This window comes from Sapajus apella, unplaced genomic scaffold (genome assembly GCF_009761245.1).
Source record: "Sapajus apella isolate SASKATOON/1434 unplaced genomic scaffold, GSC_monkey_1.0 scaffold81, whole genome shotgun sequence".
NCBI lineage: Eukaryota > Metazoa > Chordata > Mammalia > Primates > Cebidae > Sapajus > Sapajus apella.
Genome location: NW_022437021.1, coordinates 3,898,441 through 3,917,543, shown reverse-complemented (window position 1 = coordinate 3,917,543; position 19,103 = coordinate 3,898,441). Strand labels below are relative to the sequence as shown.

Here is a 19,103-nt window from a genome sequence, read left to right as displayed (position 1 = left end):
CCTACAGAGGATCCCACTCTTCCCCTCCTCCATTACTTCCTTATTTCTTTAGGCTCCTTCCTTCTTGCTTTCTTGCCTCTTCCCTTGGCCTGTGTTTGCCCTACATCAGAGAGCTTTCCTGTAGTGACCAGCGTCTGTCAGCCCAAAACCTTGGCTGTGGCAGTGGCCAAAAGTCTTCCCCATGGAGAATGAGGAATAGGGACAATCCTTTTCTTGGAAGAAATGATCTTTCCTGTTAGGCTTCTTCTCTAGAGCATCCTGGCTCTCTGCTCTCAACACTGCTCTTCTGTCCCAGAACACACAAGATTTACTAGGTCGAGCATTTGAAATTTGTTCCCTTTCACACATACAATAAGTGCCAGATATGTCAAGGATCAAATCAAGGGGCACAGTTGCTGTGGTCTCAGCCTTAAGCAAGTGTTTTTGCAAAGATGAACTTCCAGAACCTGTACTTGAAAATAAGACAGCAAGGAAATTCTGACTGTATTGACATAGAGAGTGTATAGAGATTGCTTCTGCAGTTCTGGATACTTGCAGGAGCTTCCTTCTTTTTCCTTTCAGAGAGTTTATACTATTCTTTAGCACATAGCATGCCATTCTCCCCATTATTTAAACATGATGGACTCATGTGCCAAAGCCATAGTGCAAATACTATTTGCCTCCTCCTTAGGCAAACAAATAAAATGGAATAACATGTTAAGTGCAAATATGGGCAAGAGGCGTGGTATCCATGGTATCGCAACCCTGCTGTTTGAGACTGCACTCAAAGCAGGACAGCCATATGCTCCAGTCTGTGTACTATTTCTAGATCAAAATGAAGTCTTGAGATCTCTCTTATCCAATCTGTTCACTGGTCATGGCAGCTGAATCACCTCCCTCCGGAGACGAAGGTGCCACACGGAGGAGTGTGCCATTTCCACACTCCATCATAGGCCCACCTGACAGACATGGTTATTCAATGCTGGATGCTCATGGAAACATCACCTTAGGTCTCAGTTCTGAGTGTTAGATTTGTAGTTCTATCTTAATTGTCATTTCCAATGGCCCAAAGTGAAATACATTTCCTAGAGGCCTTGACTTGAGAAATTTCTAGATAGAAAAATTAGTAAATTCATTTTCCTGCCTTGAATCTTTTTTCTGTTCTCTTCTTTAATATGGGGGATACAAATAAATGTAAAAAATGGAAGCTTTATCATACACAAATTGAAAACATTTCTATTATGGCTAAATCTCAAACTATGCCCACATGGCCTTAAGGAATTCTATTTATACAATTGAATGCCTTCATGAAATGTGAACATTTGAATTCTGATCAGATGATTACATTTCCATAAACATTATCTATCTATCTATCTATCTATCTATCATCTATCTATTGCATGTCACAATAGCAATTTTGTTTCAGTTAAAACTTTAAAATAGGGACATCTGCATTCAAGGAAGTCCTTAATTAAGGTAATAAAGTCTTGTTTTTCAAAACACAAATGCTCATTTATTATTTTAATAGCTATTCTTTTCTTGAAACATATCAAAAACATTATTTTCAGTTACAGATACTTCCTAACTTTATATTAATATGAAATTATACATATATACAAACCAGGGTATCTCTATGTACATAGCATTAAATTAGATATGTGATGAGAAAGTACATGCTATATTCTACGTGTGACCCTATACATATCTTTTAAAAAGACTATACGGTTTCATCGACATTCCCAGTTATATCAAAGGAGACAGTTTGTATAGTGGTTAAAAACAAGGGCTTTGGGCCAGGCACGGTAGCTCATGCCTGTAAATCCCAGCTCCTTGAGAGGCCGAAGTGGGCGGATCACCTGAAGTTAGCAGTTTGAGACCAGCCTAGCCAACATGGTGAAAACTCATCTCTACTAAAAATACAGAAAATTAACCAGGTGTGGTAGTGTGCCGCTGTAATCTCAGCTACTCAGGAAGCTGAGGCAAGAAAATTGCTTGAACCCAGGAGGCAGAGGTTGTAGTGAGCCGAGATTGTGCCACTGCACTTCAGCCTGAGCAACAAGAATGAAACTCCGTCTCAGAAAAAAAAGGGCTTTGAATTCAGATATTATTTAATCACTTACTAGCTGTGTGAACTTGCCCATTGTCTCTGTTTTCTTTAGGATATTTCCATGGAGATATAAAAAGGTCAATTAATATCTCAGATTAGATGTGAATCATAGTGAACAGAGGTGGAAGTTACCGTTTGCTGTAGTCTTAGAAAAGCAAAATAACACAGAACTAATTGTTCTCTCCAGCCTTCCTCTCCCCACTGAAAATCCCCAATAAAACTTGATTACTTCCTGACCTTGTCATTTTCCTTCCATATCTGTGACCCTGGAGTCATCTTTGACTCCTTTTCCTTTTGGCTTCCATGTTTTATTGCTAAAACAAAAGGTTTAGCCAAATGTTTTGCCTCACTAAGAAGAGATTAATCTATTTCTTACAACTTCACTGGCTGCATCAAATACCAGTTTGGTTCTGGAAACATTTCAAAAGCAGGAATTTTAACTTTCTAAATGATTTCAAATTCTTCATGGATCTCAAGAGTTTATTCATCAGAGTGAATGGTCAGTAGGCTCAATTGATAGTTGCACGTGATGGTCATTTATAACTATAGGTTGGTGTATACCTAATCTGTACTGCAGACGTTCACTGACTTGGAAACTAAAACACAAATGTTTAACAAAGCACATCAATACTATTCATTTTCTTTGCCATTTTGTTGCTGTTTGAGTTAAAGCTCTGTGGACATTTGGGGGTTGGAAAATCGCTCTAAAAACCACAAAGAGGTCACTAATATTGACAGCTCTGAATCCCTCTGAAAAATAAGCACCTGCTCTTCTTATTTACTATAATAACAAATGCTTGGTCTTTGTACAGGTCAAACAGGTTTTTTAGATTTTGCAAAAGGCAATTATCTGACGTTAAGACTGTAGCTGTCTTTAGACCTTGGTAATAAGATCTTAATCAAATATTGGGGGCTTCTGATATTATGAGAATAACTTGGATAAATATTAATGTAGAAAGTTTAGGCAGTGGGAAAGCCTTACTGTAGTATACTTCTATATATTACAGCCATGTTTTCACTTGCAGTGAGAATGAAAAACAAGATGAAGATGACACCTGGATTGCTACTAAACTATTTTATGTACTTACTGTGGCTTACTGTACAATTATGTTTTGGTTTGCTACTGAGGTAAAAAGCTGGTTAAGCCTATAAAAATTAATAAAATAGAAAGCAAAGGATGTACCTCAGCTGTTTATGTGTGCCACTCATATTAGATTGTGAGCAGGAATTCTTGTTAGGAGGAATTATTTTTCTCATATGATATTCTTAGTGCTTACTCCAATATTTGGTCCATAATATGTGCTAAAAAAAATGAATGAATGGGTACCTAATTTATAACAAACTAAAGCACATATGGTTTTTGGGTCTACAAGAAATATATATTATTATCTACTGCCCAAATGAAGCAATTCAGGTAAAAATTCTAGAGCTGCATTGTCTGACATGGTAACCACCAGATACGTGGTTATTTACATTCAAATTAAAATTAATAAAGATGAAATAAAATAAAAAATTCAGTTTCTCAGGTGCATAACAATGTGTTAAGTGCTCAAAAGCCAAATGAGGTTAGTGGCTATCATAATAAACAGTCCATTTTCTTCATATGAAGAAACCCCACCATGACAGTATATACATTCCAACACACCCAGGTGATTTTTCCTCTTAAGACCTTAAGGAGTCCCTAGGAGGAACCCATTCACTATACATTTCTTCATCAACCTGTAGGTTTATGATAGTCTTATAATTCTTCGTGGCTTTTTAAGCACTTTTTAATTCAAATTCAAAACCCTCTGGAGATAAAACATACTAAATAAATGGTTATCATACTTGTGTGTTCTGAATATTCAGATTCCCAGGCACTACCTGAAAGATCCTGATCCAATAGATCTGAGGTGTCTTAATGAAGCTACATTTTTAGCGACCTCCCTAGGTAATATTGATGCAGGTGGTCCAGGTGCAACATACTGAAAAATTCAGCCTAAGGATTACAAGAAATAATACTGTCGCATCACTTATTCAACAAAACATATTGAGTTTCTCTGTGTTATGGGTCTTATTCTAGGTACCAGTTCTAAAGAGATGAAGAAAGAGAAGGCATCAATGGAAAAGATATTAATGAGTAGTAGCTTTTAGGAATTTGTTTTTCCACCAGTCATACATACCTTAACCACCATGTCCTGTCCAAACCTGCCCCCAGATTTTGCCCAAGTGGCATTTGACTGTTTTTTTCTGTGTGCAAAGGAGAGTCTGAGAAGGACTTGTTAGTAGTAGTAGAAAAAGTCATAGAAGAGGAAGAAGAAAAAGAAAAAGGAGAAGGAGGAGTGGGGAGGGAAAGGGAAGGGGAGAGAGAGAAAGAGAAGAGAATACAAAGAAATAAGCAAAGAACTACAAAAGAAGGAAGAAGGAGAGAAGAAAATGTATCTGAGAAATAGGAAGGAAGACAATGGATACAACTTGGTGACTGAATGTGGGACCAGGCAATAGGCAACAGGAATGAGTCTGAGATGGCATTTAGCTTCCTGTCTTACGTTGGTAGTTAGTAGGGCCATTCACTTAACAGGCAACACAGACAGAATAGCAATTTTGGGGGAAAGAAGATGGTTCAGTTTTGATATATTGGACCCGTATGCTTAATCTGGTACTTCCAAGCAGAGGCATCTAGAGGCAGCTCGGTGTATGGCTTTAGAGCTTTAAAGACATAGATTTGGGATATACCAGTGTTACATGAAGCCATGGGAATGAATGAAATCACACAGAAAATCATTCTGGAGATTTACAATCATTCTGTAGAGAGAGAAGAGAAGGTGTAGAGGGATAAGTAATTCTTAACGTTTTGTGGGTTGATTACATTTCTGAAAATCAGATTTCTAGAGATTTCTAGAGAAAGCCAAATTTCACAGACTTACAGAATGTTGTAATTTCCAAGATGTCGAGACTCCCATTGTGAACTTCTATAGATTTCAGGTGTTTAAATGGTGAAAGGGGAAGGGGAGTCCATGAAAGACAGTGAGAAAGAGAGTCAAATAGAAGTAGGAAAACTATATTCCCAACTCATGGAGATTTATTCTCATCTGACCTAATGCAATGGTGGAGATAAACCCTCTAAATGAGGACTTCTCTTATATTTCCGTTTGTAAAACTGGGCCTTTCAAAGTGCCTAGTTTGAAAGTTTGAAACAGGCTAGTTTCTCTTATATTCCTGTTTGTAAAACTAGGAAAGCAAGAGTGCACATCTAGAAGTAATTTACTAAATTCCCTTTTTCTTCATAGCCCTTCACAATTGAATTGAATTTCTTCCCCATTTTGTTTTGAGATTTCTTTCTTTGCCTCATAGAAACCACGGCTTAGTTAACTTTGGAAATAGAGATTTTTAGAGTATATGGATAATCCCACAATGATTTTCTTTCCCACATAGGTATAAGATAGGAGAAGGGAAAGGCCAGCATGCATTTATGTTTTATTAGAATCTCTTCCTTGTATGTCACACGTACCTACAGAAGTGATGATAACTGTAAAACGAGTTTCGTCTTGCCTGCCGGTTATGTTGTTGTAAGCACAGCACACATAGTCAGTTGTCTTCTGGGCTACTTTCTCAGATGCAACTTCTAAGCGAGGCCCATGCTTAATAATATATGTTGTATTGTCAGTCCTCCGAATCCAGGAGTAAGTGTTGGGGGGATAAGAATCAGCAGAACAATCAAATAGGATGGCCTCTCCAAGGTCAACAGTAAACACTTCCCCTACTTTTAGCCCTTTATCAGAATTCACTTGAAGTCCATAAGGTCCATCTGCACCAATATAAAAAAAGAAGTAGATGAGTAACATAAGTAATCAAAACATAGGTTTTGAGTTTGGGAGAGCTTAGTCATATTTTACTGTTTTTGAAAGTCTTCATCTTAGAGTTGGACAAGCAGGTCCTTGCATAGACTCCTAATAAATGATAAAGACCTAAATATGTTTTCTTTTGATATCCATGAAAGTGAAAATTATCTGAGATTTGATTTGAAACAGTGATTTGAACTAATATGAAATAGTACCAAGCTTTTGAGTAATGTACTGATAAATCTGCAATCTTGTAGACAAACTCAATCTTTCTTTTTTCTGTGACTAGCTTATTTTTTATATGCCGCTTTATTTTGTTTTATTATTATTTTTAATTGACACATGATAACTGTACATAATTATGGGGTATAGTGTGATGTTTTGATGTATCAAAACATGTGATCAAAGTATCACACTGTAGCCCATAAATGTATATAGGGTGTGATGATTAAATCAGACTAATTAGTACATTCATCACCTCAAACATTTATTATTTCTTTTTGTGGGGAATATTCAAAGTCTACTGTTGTTGCTGTTTGAAAATACTCCATAAATTGCCATTAATTACAGTCACCCTGTAGTGCTATAGGACACAAGAACTTATTCCCTGTATCTAGCTGTCCATTAACTATTTTTGTGTCTGTTAACCAACTTTTGGCTACCCCTCCATCGTCCCACCCTTCCCCATCTCCAGTAACTACTATTCTACTCTCTGTGTCTATTAGATCAACTTTTTTAGCTTCTACACATTTAAACTCAATATTTCTAAAATAGTCATTGTACTTGAAAATACTTTTACAACTGATTATGACCATGGTTTTCTCTTTAACAGCCATACTTTTGGTATTATCTATTTTTCGTCTCAGTGTAGGGTAGGCCATGTAAATGTTTATAAAAGACATTGTTTCACATGGAACACTATGGAAACAGACATAGGAGTGTTTGGTATATTCACAGCATTTTAACAGTTAAAGAATTTTAAAAATCCTCCCACCACCACCCCAGCTAAGCTTAGGATTCCATTTGGAAAATAAATTACATCTTCTTTATCACTAACTAATATGCATTGATCATCAATAAACTACTTCATCATGAATATTTCCTGGTGTTTCTTTCCACATTGCAGTACTCCTGTAGCATTTTATCATTTCTATTGTGTCAGGTTACCAGCAGGTGAAGACACATTTCCCATTGCTTTCTTCAGAGAATAAAGAAAATTTAAAAAATACTCTTCACCTAGATAGGTTTTATCATTCAGTGTAAATCTTGGTTTACAGTCTAAAAATCTTTGAATTTTAGGTGTGCTTATGCTCTTCTTTCAGCTGATCATTACCAACATTTATTGAATATTTGCCACGAGAAGGAACTTTAAGTGCTTATGCAGATAACAACATTTAATGTTTTTAGCAACCACCGTGAGGTAGATGTTATTATTTTAATTTTAGGTTGAGGAAAAAGATATTTAAACAATTTATTTGCCCATGGTCATATAGCTATTAAATAGCAGAGCTGTGACTTTAAAATATTTGCACTTAATCATTCATATTACTTCTCTAAAAAGCAATAAACTATAATTGGTATAACTTTCTATATCATAACAGTTTATTGTTGTCTAACTATAGCACTAGTTCTACAATCAATCACTGTCTAATTATTTATTAGTATTAATTTTGTAATCATCCAATCAAGTAATGAATCAAATATTTATTTGAGAGATGCTAAGTATGAGATAATTTATTTAGTATATGGGAGACAAAGAACTGTAAGACATAATTCATATTCTCAGGGAATTTACAACCTGTATTATAAACATTTACGAACATATTACAAACATATTTAAAAAATTTACAAACATATTACAAAATATGGCTATGGATGGTTTGTTCAGTAATGACCTAATCTTAAAGGTCCTGATTGTTTTTAAAGTATAAAGTATTTATCTCTCAACATGTAGAATAATATAATGTAGTAACTGGACATTAGGGTAACTAATTTTTTCAATCATTAGCTAAGCATTCTTTAGAAGTCATTTGAAGTTTTTGGGTCTCATTTTCCTCACCTTTTAATATAAAAAGATGGATTAGAGGACTGATTGTCAAGATTGTCTCTAAACCCTTTGAAACACCATGATTCATGCCATGCCATTAAAAGTAATGGCAAAAACTGCAATTACTTTTCCACCATCTTAGTAAAACCATTTTGGATATTAGCCAACCAATCTAAAGTTTGCAAATTCTCTATCATGTCAGCATTTTCTGACTAATCTGCCATTGAGGAGACAAATTTTATAAGCTATAACAGAAAACGAATATACAAAATAATAGATTATCTTTAGCTAAATAACATAAACTTATCTATGTTTTCTTTCTAGAGTAAAAACATGGAGAAATGTGAAGGAACCTTACGGGTCTTTATTAACATACTGTATGAGGTAAGCCAGCTTTCAGAAGCAAACATAGAAGTTAGTACTTTCAATTTAAAGTAATAAGGAACTGAAGGTACAGGATTAAAATAAGGAGAACTATCTCTCCCTTTCCTCTTACTGTATAAGAAGCCCATTCTTATATTTCAGGCTATGACACAGTCTCAGGTGAAACCACTGTGATAAAAGATTTAGAACAGTGTGCTGTAAAATGCAACTCTTTTATTCTGCATTCCACTAAATAGTAAGTAGTATAATGGGAACAAAAATTTGTTTTTTGCTCACTCAACCAAAATTAATATTGAGATTTTAGTCTGTACATGGTATGATTCCAGGCATAGTGAGGAAATCTGGTATGTTGACCACATACTGTATATGGCTATTATCTCAGGCCCTGTGGTTCAGCAGGGACCTTAACAGCATTGATAGAACATTAGAGGGAAGGAAAGCTCACCAAGCAGTGGGCACAGTTATGGCTCACATCAAAGGAAACAAGCAGGAGGAATTTACTATAGTTTAGGAGAGCAAGAGACCTGAGTCTACGTACAACAACTAAAGTCTGAGAGTCTTTCTGAGAGTAGAGCAAGGCAGACTTGATAAAGAAGAAAAATGTGGTCATAAAAATACATCCACTCAGTTTAGGTCTTCATCATCCCCCCTGGTTTTTGGGGTATAGCGAATGTGGCTACAAAAACAAATTGTCTAGTAATTAAACACACATAAAAATGAGCAGTACTCCCTTTAAAGTTTGCTGACATTATTCAAAACTTTTTTGGGAACTCCTCATTTGGAGTTGCCTCAGGACCCTGCAGCATAATGGAGTATTCTCACAAGCAGTGACTCTTCAATTTCAATTTCAGAGGGTGGGTTTAATTTGTAGAGGAAACCCATGGTCATTTAGAGCCAAGGCTGGTAAATAAGGTCAATTATCTAATTTAATAAGATCATTCTAGTTCAAAATAAAAATACCTTTAAAGTAAGTAATCTGATTATCTTAGCTTATCTTCCTTAATCTTCCTTAATTATGTTTGATTTTGTTACTTCCTCATTTATTGGGTTTCATGATTGGCATAACTTTTTCTCTTCTATTTTATTTATATGCTATATCTGGCTCTTCAGAATCAGCTTCAAATCCCTCAAACTTCCTTGCCCCCACCTCAAGCATCTCTTCCAACTCTGGGAGCCTAACACTTTGAAGCATTTCAGTTCCTTCCTTCTGATATGTTTCTTAAAAAGTAACATAGTTTATCTGTTTATTTAAGAAATGCATTTTTTTTTTTGCAGAAAATCCTAAAACTCAAGAAGCACAAAGATGAAAAGAAAGTCATTTGTAATTTTCTAGATCAGAGAACCAGTATCTGCATTTCAGTGGATGATTTTCAAGTCTTTCTTCTATGCAACTTTTTTCTCTCTCTCTCTTTATTACACATGAACAGAAATCTAACTACATCTCACACCCTACACATTGCTTACAGCATACTTTCTTCTGACTCTACTATGATGTTGTTTTCTTTATCATTAGCACTCCAGGCTGACCATCCCTCTACTTGGAGGGGCAGGCTAGTACATTATTCAAGTGAATGGGCAATCCAATTGGAGATATTTGGAGTGATTCAACTAGAGTAACCTCTGATACTGAAGATGAAAGTAGAAGGATAATTCCATTTTGACTTTGGATTATGGTTTACTTTCTTGCCTTTGGCAGAGAACTCTCAATAGAAATGAACCCTTTGCCTCAGGGATGGCTGTTTACCAAATGACTTGTAAAATCACACATCATCTGTTCTCTTTAACAATTTATGGCTGGGTGGGAACGGTACCTAAATTTACATCATGATGCTGTTTGCCGCCCTGCTTGGGAGCAGATGGTAAGTATTTACTGTGAATGACCTTTTTTTCCCCTTTAATTTTTATCACTTAGAGTTCTCCCCTGCAGCATTGCCATATGTTGCACACAAAATGCAGTGGTTACTGGGTTATCATTTACAACTGGAGCTTCAAGGCCTATCATGAACTGCAAGTACATATTTGTCTGAGTTACTGGCTTGACATTGCATTCCACCAAGGCCAATACCAGATTATGACATCACAACCTCATAAGTATATAGTCAGTCTTAATAGATTTTATTATACTTTTTTCTGCCAAAATAAAAAATAGTTCCTACTTTCTTGAAAAAAATCCTTCAGTGGAAATCCTTCAATAGTGCTTTTAGAAAACAGAACAGTTGATTTTGCTAACAGTCAGAAAAAAAGTGCCAAAGCACTATAATGAGGAAGCTGTCATCTTATAATGAGAATTTAGCCTTTTTACAACATCATCAAGTAACATAGGAATCTAAAAGGGATATGAAGAAAGATAATCTGTTCCATTTTAGTCAAGCTCAAGAAACTTTATTGAGTTCTTAATCAACAAAACCAACCAAACAAAACAAAAACAGAGCTAAAGTAGTGATAGTAAGAAAAAATTTTAAATTAATGAGACTGGGTTGTGTTTGTAAATGTTACGTGGTAGGCAGTAATTGCTTAGCACAAACAAGACCCTGATGTTTGATTTTTTAAATCAAATAATCTATAAATGAAGGAGTCCATAAATGAATAAATAAGCAAATGAATAAATATTAATAAGATGAGTTGTTGACCAAGTGAAGGATTCTGCATTTGAGTGTAAAAATAGTGAAGACAAAAATTAATAATGCAATGTTCACAATTACCAATTAATGAGTCAAAATCTTTCTTAAGCCATGTAGATAATTCACCTTTACAATGTGTAAACAGAACCCACATTTGTAAATTTTCTAAATGTTCTTCTTTCTACTGTCTGTCATTAGTTTTGCATGTGATAGATGTTTCTCTGTGAGATTTTCATAGATAATGTTTAAAATAATATAAAGAAGAAAATTCAATCTGTAAGCAAAAGATTCTGTGAAGCATAAACTTACTCAAATTGGGGTATTCTCATTATTTCAAATAACATCGTGAAGAAAAGAAGGTTTAGGAGCCTAAAGCATAATATTTAACATTTGCAGTTTTGATTATGATGTTCTCTCCTATTTTTATGTTTTCCACTCTATGTATCACAGCATATTCTGTGATAATAATGAGATTGGTGCATAGACTTGCACATGTTGAAAGAAAGATCTTATTTTTATTTTGCTAGATTAAGATGAACTATATAGCAAAACAAAAGTATATTTCAAAAATAATATTTGCATGTACTGTAATTGCTTATGCAATTTTCCCCAGGAGTTTTTCATTTAAATCTATGGCTAGCGTTTAAAGATAGGCAGGTAGGGATGGAAAGACATAAAGATAAATAGCTAGAAGAAAGAATTGATGTAAAGAAAATATTTTACTATAAAAAAATAAAGTATGTTAAATTTAGGAATGGCAATATTTAGATAGGAAGAAAGTTCTTCTCAAGATATTCTTTCAGTTTTTTTCTTTGCAGCCTCTGCATTGTTCTGGGTTCTTGAAATTAAGATTCTTGCTTTCCACTAAATGAGGTCACACAATGGACTGAATCACGAAATACAACCGGAATGGCCCCTGGCCAGTATCTCAACTTGATCTTCAGGAAATAGGGTTGTTCTAATAGACATATTTCATGCAAGACAGTGCCTGGGAGGTGTGATTAGAACTACTGAACTGCAATAATGGTAAAAGCCAAATGACATCTGGTACTTATATTCTCTGTGACTATCGTGGGATATATTCTCAGAAAACAAAAAACAACTCATGAGTTAAGAAAAATAAACTTACAATATATGATGGGCATAATGATATCACTTTCCATCTCACTGACAGGATTCTTCGCCAGGCAGCTGTAATTCCCAATGTCTTCCTTCGTCACTGGAGCAATATGAAGGGTATTGTTTTGGGGAGAAAAGAAGTAAGTGGAGCTGGTGTGGATAGGTCTCCCATGTTTTAGCCATTGGTAAGCTAGCCGAGTGCCCCCTTCTACCTGGCACATCAGGGTCATGTTCCCCACATACTCCACAGCCCCAGAGGGAGGATGAATCTGCACCACTGGCTTTGTGACGGGATCTGCAACATTAAGAGAGATAGAAGTGATTTTTTTCTACTCATGGAACTATAATAAAATCTTATGAGGTCTTTCAAATATGAACTCCTGGAGAAACGATTCCAGCATTTTACAATATAAATGTAGACAGCTCAGGTAATAATTAAAGAAGAGAATAAAAAGCCAGTGAAAATACAAGATGACAAAATATAAGAATATCATTTACAGTCAGAGATAATCAAATTCCGGAATTTACTCTTCAAGGATGGTCTAATGAAGCCTTTACTTTATATGTGGCTGAGAATGCCAGCTCCCTTATTTGCTGTTCATTGGGCTTTCACCAACACCATAAAGGTACACTTTTACATATAAATGTATGTCGTTATTCTCCTCTATTGACTTGTCCTAATGTCCCAACAGCAGCTGGTTGGGATGGATGTAGTGAACTCAAATTTCTATCATCTGCAAAATATACAGCTAATATATACTATACTTTTGGGAAACTGAGGGATAGTTTTAGCAAATCACATATGTACAACTATTCTATGTATGTCATGAAGTAATTATACACTTTAATTGCTTTGCATTTGTGTTGTAACATTATGTTAGTCACTTTAACAAACCAAAGGCTACATTTCAACAGTGACTCAATCTGAAAATAGGATAATAATATATTCTTGGGCTTATATCAAATTAAAGAGAGAGAAAAAAAAATCCAGTAGAAATTCCTGTTGGAAAGTCAAGTCATAGAGAAATAGTCTTACTTCATGGTCTGCCACCCAGTTGGCTCTTAATATTTGTCAAAACAAATTTCCAAAAATGAGCAAATATTTTCTCTCTGAATTTTAACTGTAAAGTTGATGGATTATATAAGCATGGTAGAATTATATAAGCATCTGCAACTATTTCTGGCAATTTTCATTAATCTTTGAAGTTCTTGACTTAATTGATAAAAACAGTGGCTTGCCCAGAGTTACACAGCAGTCAGTGGCAAAATGAAGAGGGCTTCACATCTGGCAATGTTTCTCTCCTGCATTTTGGAGAGAGATGTAGTTAGTAATCTCATTCTATGTATGACTACAGGACACAGAGAGAGTAGGATGATACATAAGTGAGATATGATTGTGTCCAATGTTCAGACTTCAATTTCCTGTCAAGCTTTTAATTAGGGTCGATGCATCTTCCTCAGGTAAATTTATTTTGACTTGTGCTCATATTTTTGTACACTGGAAAATGTGCATTAGGGCACAAACTGACAAAATTCTTCATCCCAGAGAAGACAGAAGAAAGTGAAAGGTAAGAGAAAGGAGGTTGAAAGGTAACTTATACAGGAGCTGAGTAGTTCTGAAGTCTCCAGCACATTCAAGAAGGGTGTAATCAACTGGCTCATCTATTTAATTTAATCCTTCATCTTCCCTGGCAAGAACAAAAGATTTGGAAAGGCCTTATGTTTATGATATTATGAGTTAAAAACAAAAATAAATTGTGGACATTTCATATGCAGAAAAAGCTTATATTTCAAATGTACCTGCGTGTGGAATTAATTGTAGGTGGTCTGAGATAAATAGGTAACTCATCAAAAGTCTTGTATGAGAAGAACCAATCATTAGAATAGTCACTGGTATTGTGACCATACATTTGCTTAAAACAGTGTAACTGAGATGTAGAAGTTTTTCTTCTGAGAAGGATTTTGGCACAGTCACTAAAACCCTATTGAGCCTTTACTAAGTTTTTTGTTGCATTCTCCTGAGCAGATTCAACTTTCCTACCAATTAACAAGAAAGGATATTGTATGAGAAGTTTGGAGGGAGACAGGACACCTTATAGGAAAACTTCATGGACATTCCCTTTAGATAGCTTTTTTCTTTCCCCATGGTTGCTCTCTAGGCATCTACTTCTACATTCTGCGTCTTTACTCCCCTGAAGCCTCCCCAGTCTCCTCTGTGGCCACTCATTTACTCCACAGATACTTGTTCAATGTACTAATGGTCAGCAAAGGTTTTAAGCACTGAGGACAAAGCAGCAAATAATACAAAGTCCTTGCTTCCAGGAACCTCATATTCTAGTTGGGGAAGAGACACAATAAACAAATAAAAATCTATAATATGCCCGGTAGTAATAAATGCTATGTAAAAGAGAGAAGCAGAATTGGAGATAGGGAGTGACTCTCTCTCTTTGTCTCTCTCTGTCTCTCTCTCTGTCTCTCTGTCTCTCTCTCTCTGTGCTTGAGGAAGTGAGAATGTATTTTATACAGGGTGGTCAGTAAATGCTTCACAGATAAAGTGACATTTGGGGTGAGACCTAAAGGAAATAAGGGAGGGGTACATGCTAGTATCTTGGAGAAAATCTGTCTAGGTAGAATAAACAGCAAGTACAAAGGAGTGAGCGTGTTTTGGCCGGTTCTAGGAAGAGCACGGAGGCCAGCATGGCCAGAAACAAGTGAGTGAGGGGGATACAGATAGGAAAATGGGCTCAGATAGGTGCTGTGTATGTGGGGCATTGCAGATTGTTAATACCTTGGCTTTTACTCTGAGTGAGATAGAAGCAATGGGAGGATTTTAAGCTGCAGGAGGCAGGAATAGAAGCAGGGAGAGTTGGTAGCAAAGCTATTAGGAGAGTTCAGGCCATGGCTGATTGTGGTATTGAGTGGGGCAGTACTGTGGGTGGTAAATGGTTGGATTTTGTCTATATTTTCAAGGTAAAGCCAATAAGCTTTCTTGTGGACTGGATGTGGGATGTGAGAAAAAGATGAGGTCAACAGTGACTGCAAGGTTTTGGCTGGAGCAATTGATAGAATGGAATTTGTATTTATTTAAATGGGGAATACTGTCAAATAAACAGGTGTAGAGAGAAAAAAATCAGAAGTTGGGTTTTGGACATAGTACATTTTACATATGTCACTTACATAATTCAATAAGGAAAATAAGTGTCTGAACGTTAGCTGATCCCACTCCTCCTCAGAGGACATTCCCAGGCATGTCTACTGTCCTTACGTATCATCCTTGCTCAAGTCTCATCCTCTCCTAAACAGTGTTCTGAAGCAAAAATCTTCATGACAAAATAGAGATCTTCCCAGGGTGCATTCTACTGTTAAGAAAATAAGATTTTCTCCATCTTACCAAATTAGCAACATTATACTTGATAGTTCCCAGGCAAACAAACAATAAGTTATACTGAGTGCTTGATTTCCTATTGCTGGGCACTAGGTGTATCTCTTAAATAGGACATGGATGCCTTCTTTTATCTTCTGAAAGCCTTGGGAGGTAGATAATGTCATTAGTGACATGAGACATTGAGGCTTTGAGGATCAATTGATTTGTGCAAAATTGTGGAGCCAGGATCTAAAGCCCAGGAAGTTTAGTTTTCTAAGCTTTTGCTAACTACCATACTAGACTGCTGCCCACGTACACTCACAGGGGACTCACCATCAACAGTGACTTGTATCTTCTGACTGGCAGATAGAGTTCCATTTCCCTGAATGTTGACCTTCACAATGTAATTGCCTTCATCAGGGAACTGCAGTGGGTTGATAAGCAGAGATGCATTGGGTGGCATCATGGTGAACTTGTGTTGATATTCCAAATCAGGAACCACAGACTTATTCACAGAGCCCAATAAGTATTTGGGCATCGTGTGCGGTCTCTCAAATAGCCATATGATCTGGATGTCTGATGCTGGAGTGTGGAAGCCATAGTGCACGGGGAGGTAGAGGGCCTGACCTCTGATGCCATGGACAGTGTGTGATGGCACTGTCACCTTCAGTCCCGAGCAAGCACCTGTTGCAAAGGAAAGAAAAGTTGTGAAGATCTTGAGCCACATTTCACAATCTAAAGGGGCAACTACAGAGAGAACCCGATCAGGTGATAATCCTTTTCAAAGAAGAGTGGCTTCTAGGTACTGACTATTCTAGTACTGGTTACATACAGAGGTAAATATTTGTCTCTCAAACCTTCTGCATTTAAAAAACTCCACCCAAAGACTGTGCTGATTGCACGACTTCTCTAAAGGCAAGATTAAAAAGGAAAAGCAGAAGTTATTTTCTATGGCTGTTACAGAATAATGGGAAAAGGAGAACTAAGAAAGTTTACTGCTTCTAAAGTCCAATGAAACCATTAAAACATTTGGAATTATGACTATATTAATGTCAGTCATATCATAAACTAATCAAACTATGTGATTTATGAAATACTAGGGGTTATTTCCACCTAAGATTTTCCGTTAAAACCTTCTGAAATGACTGAATATTCCATTATTGGAAGTTCTTCCCTTTAGCCCAATGCTTGCCAAATGCAAATATCCCAAGGAGAGTGGCATTAAATCATTATCAGTCATGACCAGTTATTTCCACCGTGAACAGGCATCTGGTTGGTGTATTTGAGGAACAGCAAGAGGCAGGTACAGATGGAGCACAGTGGAGGAGGAGGAGCGTGATAAGATATGAGGTCAGTGAGGTGGCTAGGACAGACTAGCAGGACCTTAAGATCATGGGGAAGATTCTGGCAATTTTACTCTAAGATGGGGATGCAATAGGAGCTTCATGAACAGAAACGGGCTATGATTTTTCTCATGTTTTATTAGACCTAGTCTAGCTGCTGTGACAATACACTGGAATAGGTGCTAGAGGAGGAACAGGGAGAGGAGGTGACTGTAATATGATGGGCAAGAGACAACTGTGCTGGAGACTAGTGTGTTAGCAAAAGATGTGAGAAAAGGCTGATGGTGACAAAAGGATTTGCTGACACTTTGAGGGTGTCAGAAACAAAGAGGATACCCAGCTTCTTTACTTGGACCAACTGGAAGAATGGAATTGCAGCAAATAAATTAATCATGGGGAAGACTCTAGGGAGAATAGTTTCTTGTGGGGAAGATGAAGATCAGTTTTGGGCATACTCATTTTGAGATGCCCATTAGATATCCAAGAGACAATGCTGTAAATTCCTGATTAATGTGAACTTAAGAGAGAATGAGGGGCCTGGAGGGCCTTGGGGTGTGGAGCTCTGCCCAGTGGATAGCCCTGGGCAGTGCTGGGGATTTTGCAGCCCATTCATTCACTCACTGCAGTGTCTTCAGGTTTCTTCCTAGTTTCTGGCAACTGGAGATTTCCCCATGTTACCTTAAGCCATGAGATACTATTTTATTTGGCATTTCTGTATATTTGCAGGGGGAAGAGAGTCTTCCTTAGCTCAGGTTACCATGTTGCTGGAAGCTCTTTCCTTCAAAATCCTCATATTGAAAGGGGCAACATGATACCTATTTCACAGGAACATTTGACGTATCAGGGGAGAGAGTGAGAGACATTTAAATGTAGAATATTTTGAAGAGTGAGAGAAAAAAACACAGAATAAAAAAGAAGCTGCAGACGATGAGTATAGACAACACTTTTGGGGAGTTTTGCTGTGAAGAGGAGCAGAAAGAAGGATCAAAAATGTGAAATCAAGAGAGTTTCTTGGCTATTGGGAATATTCCACTGCAATGGGAAATGTTGATAAGGCAGAATAGAGATGGGTGAAAGTGGAATAAAATCCTTAAGCAGGTGAGAAGAGATGGAGGTTAGATATAAATAGAAGTATTTTACAATTTTAAATTTCTTAAATACAAAATGTTTATCCTCTTTGATCACTTCCCCTTTTTCATTGCTATCAGGGAGTCTTTAAGCTTCATCCAAGTCATGTCATGAAAGGCCATCAATATTAAAAAGGGAAAGGTCGAAAGGTCTGTTTGCCTTTTGACTTTCTTGGAAAAACTCAAAGATGTAGGCCTGCTCCTATGAGGAATCCAGTTCTACCAACAGTAGAGCATTTCACAGCTCAGCCTAGAAACCAACACTAGGCTGAGAAGGTCTGAATGGATTCTGACCAATTTTTGCTTGTCATTTGGGAAAGCCATTGCAAAAGTCCTTCTTGGCTTTTTTTGTAATAGACTTCTTTTGTAGTTATAGTTGAAAGATTGATTGAGATTTATTTACTATTCTGGAAATGGTTGGGAGGCACTATATTACTATGGGTGACAGTATCGCTGGAATAGAAATGTTGGTGACTTCTGTATCTTGACTCAAATGTTGAATCTTAAATATGAAAAGATTGGTTAGAGAGTCCATGACTAAAATTATGGGAGAAAATTTTTATTTAATAAAATATTAAATACAATACAAATATTGAAGCTCTGAGAAAAATAAAACTACCTTAGTAGAAGAAGAAATTTTTTATAGTATTTATGATCATTATTTAGGGGGGAAAATTAGTTTTGGGGGCTACTTTAGACTACATCACGTAATAAGACCTTAAATAATATATTGCCATCAATATCTTTGAATAGGTTCAGTGCTTTCTTATTAAATAAAAAGTTTTTTTTAAAATATGTATGCCTTTTCAAATGTTTGTATGACAGTGAGAAATAGCACAGTTGTTACAGTAACTATTTGCTTAGAGATTGCCTTTACCATTTTTTATCAGATAAATGATAGGTAGCAAGCTATAAAAGTGTCAGCAGGGAATGAAATTTTCTTCATACAGTGTCTTTTCTCAGCTGTCTAAAATCTCTTCTTTTGTAGGAAAGACATTAACCTATCAATGTGATGCAATCTTTACTTGCAGTGAAATTTGGGAGTAAACAGATAATTGAATACTTCCTCCGCATTCTAGGAACACATACCCTCTTGCTATTGATGTGTCTCCTACTACAGATGTGATAAATTCATGCTGTCAAAAACAGCAGTTTACTAATTTCAGAAAAATTAGCTTCATTCTGAGAAAT

The 19,103-nt window shown here is 36.4% G+C and overlaps 1 protein-coding gene across 4 annotated transcripts in view; it reads right to left on the bottom strand.

Moving 5' to 3' along the window:
- HEPACAM2 (HEPACAM family member 2) overlaps positions 1–19,103 on the bottom strand; it is a 36,252-nt gene that overhangs the window by 14,643 nt on the left and 2,506 nt on the right. For 3 of the 4 annotated variants that reach the window (XM_032252958.1, XM_032252957.1, XM_032252959.1), the window contains exons 2-4: positions 15,776–16,126; positions 12,089–12,373; positions 5,577–5,873 (exon numbers count right to left, since the gene is read on the bottom strand). In XM_032252958.1, the coding sequence (XP_032108849.1) occupies positions 5,577–5,873; positions 12,089–12,373; positions 15,776–16,126 (933 nt within the window). Of the gene's footprint in view, positions 1–5,576; positions 5,874–12,088; positions 12,374–15,775; positions 16,519–19,103 lie in introns of those variants that run through there. The other variant, XM_032252961.1, reaches the window with a different exon arrangement.